General features: G+C 42.4%; 1 protein-coding gene across 1 annotated transcript; it reads right to left on the reverse strand.

Annotated features, from left to right (window-relative positions):
• Positions 1-454: 454 nt before the first annotated feature.
• Positions 455-6,140, reverse strand: GGCT (gamma-glutamylcyclotransferase; the record flags this gene model as incomplete). Its single annotated transcript, XM_010014080.1, has 3 exons — positions 455-839; positions 2,847-2,982; positions 5,995-6,140. Coding segments are annotated over 3 exons (432 nt in total), but the record flags the coding sequence as incomplete, so codon positions are not given.
• Between the last annotated feature and the right edge of the window lie 2,828 nt (positions 6,141-8,968).

Consider the following 8,968-nt stretch of genomic DNA (forward strand, 5'->3'; position numbering starts at 1 on the left):
AAAAACATGTAAATAATTAGAACAAAAATATTCCTTTTTTAAGTAGATAGAAATAATAGAAACAGGAAGTCCATAGCTTTAGGTAGCTTGGGTTTTAAACCATTAGGAGAAGCAGCAGAGGAAAGAGTTTAGTCTTGTTTTAGAGTTTGAGTCTACTTTGCATCTAACAAATCTTTGAAAGTCTTGATGTTTGTGTATACAACACTGAAGAACAAAGGGCCTGATCCTGCAGCGCTTACTTCTCAGAAGGCAACAGATATACTCATCAAGATGGCCTTTTTCTTTTAAAAAGGTCAGTAAACAGGACATGAAGCATAGAAGATAAGTACTCTAAACCTTACAAAAGCTTCCAGTTCTGCAGCACATTGTCAAAGCCGGGGGTAGGGAAGAGGCCAAGTCTGTTCATCTGGGGTATAACAGACAAACAAAACCATGAAACAAATGCACTAGGATTCACAGCATGACAGATACAGAAAGATAATGTCTAAATCTGCAACAACTTCAGCAGGTACTCAAGCTATACATACAAAGCAAAGAAGTTACCTATGTCAGTGTGTCATCAGACTGCAAATTATGTCTGATGTAGATGCAGAGCAAACTCATCTTTCCTAGATAAATAAACTGCTGATCAGCAGAGTGATGAGAGGTATCTAAATGACAGTGAATGGCCAAGCAAGTGCAGAGGTATTCTATGCAGATTTTTTTTCCTTTTCTTTAATAGCAGCTTCAATTTTTTCCATGATTGGCACTGGCCCTGCATAATTATTAGTTTCAACAGCTTCTAATTTCTTCTGATAGTCAGCTGGCAAGCCATTCTGTTTTGCACCCATACAGATAACCTATAATGAAAAGAAAGATAAATAAGTAAATAAGCCTTCAATAACAGTGTTAGGAACAACAGAGTCCTCCAAACTTACTTGTATGGGAAGAACTACTTAAGGTAACAAGAGAATTAATCACTAATAATGCTATTTGTACCTAAAGATAGCCAAAGGCTTCTGGAAGACCACTGAAGACCTTAATAGTATGAACAAAATTACTCTGAAAAGGCTAGTAACTACACTAAGACATACCCCTAAGAGTCTGAAATCTTAACAGTTACACAAGTAGTACACAATCTCTGCTGCTGTACTCTATAATCTACTGTTCTGTACTACTTGTGTACAAGTAGTACACAACAGTAATTACACAAGACTGTACAACTAAGCTGTTAATTCAGTTATTCCATTCTTTCAAGTGAGGATGAGAACTACTTTCTATGCCTTTAGCCAGCCTTAGTATCTGAGTGAGAAGCAGTGTATATTATTGAAGTTATTTTTAAAACTAGGCTGTTCAAATCCAAACCACATAGGCGAGTACCTAGACAGGTTGCAGGAGTAACAGAAACAGATACTTAGTTTAGTGAAAAAGCACAGATTCCTTAGGGTTTTTTACCATAGCTTTCCTTCTACATACAAAATAAACCTAAGCATGGGTGCAAGAGAAAAGTGTCAGTGAGAGAAAAGAGGAAACTGTAGGAACCAAGACTTGAAAGAGACCAGTAAACACCCAGTGGATATATACATAGGTTTAAAAAGCTGACACTATTGTAAATATTATTTCATGCATTCAACATCCAGGAAATTCAAGGATGACTTGTCCAGAAAGGATGACCTTTGCCACAGAAGGTGCACAACAGTAGATGGGTGCTGATCACTGCACGTTGATGCGGCCACCTGTACTAAATTTTTAGCCCCTTTGCTTGGTCAACTTAAGCAAATAAAAGCTGGGAACACGGGGAAGAAGAGAACTAACAACTGACCCTGACAACAGCAGGAGGGAATGCTTAGCTAGATAAAGTTCCCAGTATTGGAGGTCTGCTCTTACAGCCTGCTACTGAGAGGTGACACACAGCAGCAGACTACTGAAACTCCCTGAAAAGCCCTAAAGATCTGTCTTGAAAGGAAGTGGGTTGGTAGGGAGGAGGTTTGTGAAGCAGCAGAGCCTGCTTTCTAAGCAAGCTTTTTCTTCAAGAGTCCTGTGGCCTCCGCTATGCTCCTGGAAGCTGATTCACAGCAGTTAAAGGCAGCAGAACACTTGGGATTTAACAAGCTCAAGCTTTGCTTTTGGTAGAAAAAGTCAGCACGCCACCGTGATGTCCATCTACAATTGCTAACAGCTGCATAATTCCAGACATGCTGTCATTCCACCTGAGGCTAAGCCCACATCAGATCTCACAAGCTACGCAGGTCAGGCCTGCTGCGTGACTGGATCATGTGTCTCCGTAGAGCCAGTGTGTTGCAGAAGTGTTGAAACACTTCTGCCTCACTAGCCATCAAGTGGGAAGCCTGCAGTGCTCTGCAGTGTTGCTGGAAGTCCTGTGATACACTGATGATGCCTCTTTTGAAAGAAGGCAGGTGGACTTCTGTATTAAATGATAGTGAGATACTTCATAAAACAAAGATAATCTGTGCCCTTGAGACTATAAGCCAGGTGCTGTAGTCTCCCCACAGAAGCTTCCCTCTGTCCTTTTAGTGGAGTACATTAATTTTTCAAACAGAGAATTGCTGCGTATCTATAAACAGCATCTTTCAGAAATCCTTGTGTCAGTCATAACTAATTCACAAGTTAAATAGAGGGTTCATCCAAGATACAACTAAACCAAAAAGTAAAACTGTTTTAGCAAGCCTTTAAGAGCTAGCAATGCTCTGTGAGCATCATTACAGCAACAGATTGCACAAGAATCGAGGTGTATCTTTATTTACAGTGGATGGAAAGCATGACTAACATATTTATTAAATAGGACAGAAGTACTGCATTATGTATTTCTATTAATTCTTCCAAAGTTACAGTGATGGAATACCTACCTTTTTATACTGAGGAGAAGGGGGACCACAGACATAGTCCTGCATCTGGTAGCTCCGACAGGTCACTACCTCTCCTGCTTGAGTCTGGACATTAACTTCTATTGGGACATAAATGCCAGCTTCAACTCCCTCTTGCCTGTAAAGGACATATATTCCTTTCATGCCAAATATCAGGTATATCTTTCAAACAAACCTTGCAATTAAACGTACGCGTTTATTATAACAAAATTCAAAGCAGGACACTGGTCTGCACTATTAACAGACTTAAAGCAAATAAAGCAAAACATGTTCCAGTACTTCCTGTGCAGACTTGTTTCATAGCGAAAATATTTGTAAAGCAGCAACAACAGCAATCACTTTCATAATTTTATCTCTGTAAGAAAGATGATTTGCAAAGTTAGAGAATACTCCTTGTGAATTAATTACCGTGCAAGTCTGGTAATCTACAAGAGAAACACAACCAAGAGTATCAGAATTAATGAGCCAGGCATATATCGGTCATTACCTTCTGCCCAGACAATGAAACAATTGCACAGTTTTATCTTGCTCTTTGTGTTACATTTCAATAAGGGGAAACTCATACAACTCTTGCAATGCACATTCTGAAGAATAATCCAAGACACTTTTTAGTTTGTGCAAGACTTGCACAGCAACAAAGAGTTAGATCAGAGGAAACCCCATTTTGTTATTTTTTCATTAGCAAAACCATGCTGTCTCAGAAAACCAAACCAAACTCAAAACCAAGACTACTTGCTGTCTTTAACCATTTAGCCACCTTTAGATGTGCTTTAGATACGAGTGATAACATGGGTTTTAATGTCGATCATCAAAATATCATTTTGACAACTTATCTTTCATTTCAATTAACATACACAACACAGGCCATGTTATGTGAGTAATTAGGTTAAGTAGATACTGGAAGCTAACTACAGATTCAAGGTCTACAAAGACTGCAAAGTCAGTCAATTGGGTGTGAAGAGCAAGAAAAATGTTACAGTAAAGGAATGTTTACAGAAAAGATCAATTGCTATGATGTATAAGGAAAAGTCATGATTTAGTCTGTAACCCCCGTGTGAAGGGGGGGGGGGGGGGGGGATAAGACAGCACCTAAATGCATTTGAAGCCAAAGAGTTCAGCCATCTAAGCAAAAGATTCCTCCCCCATATTTCTTTTCTGTATATTACATTGTTTTACTAGTAGTTCAACTAACTACATGCAGCATCAATTACACATTCCTTCCTCTGTTTCTGGATAACAAGCACAGACCTCTTTATCCAGATTCGGGAAGAAGAAGAAGGAGGGAAATACTGATTTTTTTTTTCCCCCATGGAGATTTCAGGAAATAACTTGGTGAAGAACTTACAAATATATCCATTTGTGCACAGCCAGGGAATGCCAAGACCCTCAGCAGGGACACATGCAAACTCATTTGAGTTAGTTAGAGCAGTCCTTAGAAGAACACTATCCGCTAACGTTTTAAAAGCCAAGAACACATCCTATTTCCTTCCATTTCCAGTTCACCTCTGTGACATCAATGAGGCAGCTGGAAAAAAAGCATTCTTTAATGCTAGTGTCCATCCTGCAGCTTCTGGTGACGTTACAGCACTCAAGTCTCTGGCATCTTAGCCAGCATTAAAGTTTATCCCCTGTCAAACAAATGCCAGGGATCTGCAATTCTACAGTATTTAAACAACACTTCTGGAAGTCAAAATACAAAACAACATCCCCATAAAGCGGGGAAACACAGTGCTACTATCAAAGCAGATGCTACCAGACAGGCTTTTTATCCTGGTGAAAGTGTACGCTTTAGGAAACCATGGTAAATGGGGAAATTTCTGTAAAGGTCAGCAGAAACAGGGGCAGGAGGTAAGTGCTAGTGTATACAACAAAGGGAGAACTCAGGAGATCATAAAGCAGGGGTATGTGACGCTCTCTCCAACCATAAGCATACCAAGTAGATGCCCTCCTGCTTGGGACTAACGCTCCCAACCAGGACGTGAGAGTGCCAAGAGTGCCCATTCCCATGGTGTGCTAACACAACTTGGGCAACAGTTTCTGGTGTATTTCAGGTTCACTGTAGGCAACCAAAAACAAGTAGGAACTTCCAAGTTGCATGGCCAAGGTTATAAGGACATGTCTACACAGCACAGTGCAGCCACAACCAAAATTGCAACAGTACCACAGACAGGAGAACTGTATTAATGTAGTGCTTTCAGTGGGTTTGATATTCCCTGCTTTAATATTCTTAGCCTCACAAGCCCACAGTTTTACTGGATTTAATTGATGGCTCTGGACAAACTATCCCTGTATACCAGAAGCACTGTGCTGGGCAGGTGCATCCCAAAAGCTGCAATAAACACATGACACCAGCCAAAATTTTGGAGATTAAGTTATAAATCCTGCCTTAGATGCTGCAAGAAATTATGCTACACCTTGATTTGTTTACCCAGGTGGTCCTCTAGACTTCAGCCTGGGAACAACTTGCTCAGACTGCCTTAAACTTGTTTTAATTATCAGTCACAGGCAGAACATTCTCCACCATGCACTGTAATGGTGCAGGCAAGCCCCCCCATTCAATGGGAGAAACAGCTCTGTGCTTGGATATACCTCAAGTTCGCAGAAGTTTGAATCCTTAGAAGACATGCAAAATACACTCCTCAAAAGGACCCACTGCCTTTATTAAAGATCCCCTTCTCTTCTGCAAAGTCTTGTCTTCAGCCCTTCCTTTTCACTACATCTTGAGACTACAGATGTATAGACAGAAATTGACAACAGTCTCAAAAGAAGCTCTCCCTAAAGCAATGGGAGAAGTGCTACACCACAAATAGAGAGTTGAGTCGTTTATGGGACAGGACATTGTGAGGTCAGGGGTTAGAAAAAAAAGGAGCCTGACCAATGTATCAGCTCCAAATCAAGGTCCACATCTTATTAAAATACCCCTAAGTAGCTCTATGTTGAAAACAAAGCCATTTTAACCCCAAATGTGTTAGAAGTCGATACACATACTGTGAAGTGAAATTCACATATTAAAGTCCAAAGCACTTTCTTGATTCCAACACCAAAGCTTCCACACAGCTCTTCACCAAAAATTAACTACCACTTTTAATTGCTCTCTAAAGTAGAAGACAGCAAAAGTTAAGTCACCTACTTATCCAGTGAACTTAAATTGCTAGTGTTCATTTTCCACACTATTCCCCATACTTCGTCTCCAGGGCTCTGAACAATGGTAGCTGTACCTCCATGCCAGACAGAACTTGTCCTGCCTTGATGATGGCCAAACTCGAGCTTAAAATCCTGCAAATGAAACCAATGCAGAGAATCAATTTCCACTTAAGGCAAGGGCTGTTGGCTAATCTTGAAATGAATGGGGCAGCTAAGGGAGAATCTGCAAGAAGTCAGTTGGATCCATAGCAGGAGGAACGGACAGGCAGGATCTCACAAGGGGCCGAAGTCAGCCCTTTCCACCTCCCCATAAGAAACAGCAGCCTTGGGACAAAGGGGAGAGAGGCCTGGCAGAGAGCACTACCAGGTCTTGGTCTGCCGAGGCCTGGATCAATCCAAACCTCTTAGTAGTCTGGCCTAAATATGAGCTAACAGCTTCTAGGGGTGAGAAGAAAGCAGAGGTAGCCCTTTTTCAGGAGCAGCATACACACACCATTGTGCAGCAAACACAGTACCACTGAAGTCAGCTTGACTTCTGTCCAAGTTGGCAGTGACAGGCTTGCCGATGTGCTTCCCGTCAGGCAATCTGAAGGGCCCTTGGCTGAGGTGTGCCATGAAGGAAGGAACTGACTACTGCCGCCTTCTCATTCCTCAAAAGACATGCCCACCCAGTGCCCACCCCTTTGCAGCTTTTGGTGAAGTTACAAGACTTAAATGCTACCATGCAGGGTCCAGGAAAAGAGTAAGGGTAAAAAAGCCCACAAGATGGTGAACTTTGGATCTTGTCTTCACGCACTATCCTCTGCATTTACCAGTGTTTTGTGCCATCACTCCACTGACATGTTCCTGGGTATTTCTAAGTGACCGTGTATGCCTTCTTGAGTGAGCTTATTCTGCAATTGTACGGTATTTAAACACTGGAAGTTGAAACATTCTTTCAGAAATCAAGTTATCTCTTTTTCTTACAAGTAATAACACGTAATACTATAGAGACAACAGAGCGTAATGGATTCTTGCATTTTATCAGAGTAATTTCCCATCTGACTCCAAACACTGTGTTTCCTCTCCTACTTGTTAGCCAGTTTGTGGATCCTTCCCTAGCAGTAGAAAAGGGAAAGAAAAAGAAACCCCAAACCAACAAACTTCACAGAAACAGAAGACTTCCTGCTTAACCACAACAACAAAATCTGGCAAAGGTGAAAGGGATTTAAAACAACAACAAAAATAAACGCCAAACCTACACAACCCTACAGCTTTGCTTATTTCTCAAAAATCACCCTCTTTAAGCTGTAATTTTAATTTGAAATATGTGTGTATACATATTAATATTCACTTTCTGAGACATGTTGCCTTCTTGCAATATGCCCTTAAGAGACATGGGAAAAAAGTTTGCAGAAGTTGAACAGTTGGAGGCTCACACACAGAACACCACTGATCAGCAACAGTTTTCATTTCATTCCTTCAGTGGTGTTTTCCTGGCCTGACCCACACTGAATACCTGCAAGGGGCTGTATAAAACCATCAGGTAACACCCAAACAGGGTGACAAAAACCACACCAGGAACAGTGTGGCTAGCTCTGGTTCCAGAAGCAGTAAACCTGATGTTATGCTGCGCGGGCAACTGCAGCAAGCACCGCAGAGCAGAGGGAACAAACACACTACATACTTTCTTGGGTCAAGAGCTTGGTCTTTGGCCCTTCTGCTAAATACCAGTGTAATACCCTTTCTGTGCATGTTATGCACCCCATTCCTTACAGCTTTTGGCTGAAGATTAACAAAGCTTTAAGAAGTAAAACCAGCAGGAAGTTAATTTAATACTATAGTTCAGCAGCCAAAATATTCTGTTTACAGGCTGGTTTTCTTTTTTAAGCCAACACAGTCCTACCATAGGGCAATTAATAGAAATCAGCTCCAACCTTTGCATACTTCCTCACTCCCAAACCTCGGTGGCTTTCCAGCTCAAAGCAAGGGAGCAAAGCCACCCGCTGTTAACTGGGAGCATGGCAATCAGTCAGAGGCAGGCCAGAAAAGCCAGCACCTGGCTGTCCTGCAGTGTGACATGTGTCACCTGGAAATCTACCCAAATCCCAAAAGGAAAGCTGAAGCATAGGTCTTTCTTTTATTCCAAGGCAAGCACACACCACTGCTGCTTTCCTCCTCACCTTCCACATCTGATCCTGCAAGGTGCTTGGCTCTCAACATGTTCAGTTCCTCAGTGGTACCTCTAAGCACCTCCCACTTGATAGTAACATGTCTCAGTTGCCCGGTTGATAGTTCCAAGAGACACCAAGTACCTGACTGCATGGAGTTTATTACTTACAAGCTTTTGGAACTTCTTCACTCTCACATAGATCATTTCCTACCAGTTACCCCAAGAGAACCTTCAAGTCATCCTTAAGTGGTATCAGTCAATGCTCTGCTTCTCCAAGGATCCTTCCAGTTGTACAAATCTCTACATCAATTTAATGACCATAAGCTCGTATTTCCAAGTCTCCTAAAGCCAAACTGATGCACTATTACTTAAAAACCCCAGGCAGGGGGAGAACTGCCAAGGCACAGGAAGGAGCCAGCTGCTGCTGAGCAGCGCTGAGGGCAGCTTGCACCCAACTCGACACAGCACGGGAAGGGCTTCTCACTTGTAGCCAGTGTGGAAGAGGGGAAGGAGGAATTCTGATTTATAAGTGAAGCATCATCCTTTTAGAACTGCCACAAACCCACCCCATAAGCCCAACTACCACCTGCAACTCAACGCGCTCAGCGGTAGTTCACAGGTTCACAGCTCTACACGCAGTGTCTTGGCTGGCAGCACAACAGACGTGGCTGAACGCGGTAAGATACCCCGCACAGGAGGAACTGACGCTAACTCTTGCGTGGCCCCGGCAGCCCGAAGCGCCACGGCACACCCCGTGACGTTACCGCTGACGCCTCCCCCCCGTCACAGGTGGGAGGGATCGGCCGTC

Source organism: Nestor notabilis, unplaced genomic scaffold (genome assembly GCF_000696875.1).
Source record: "Nestor notabilis isolate BGI_N333 unplaced genomic scaffold, ASM69687v1 scaffold33154, whole genome shotgun sequence".
Lineage (NCBI taxonomy): Eukaryota > Metazoa > Chordata > Aves > Psittaciformes > Psittacidae > Nestor > Nestor notabilis.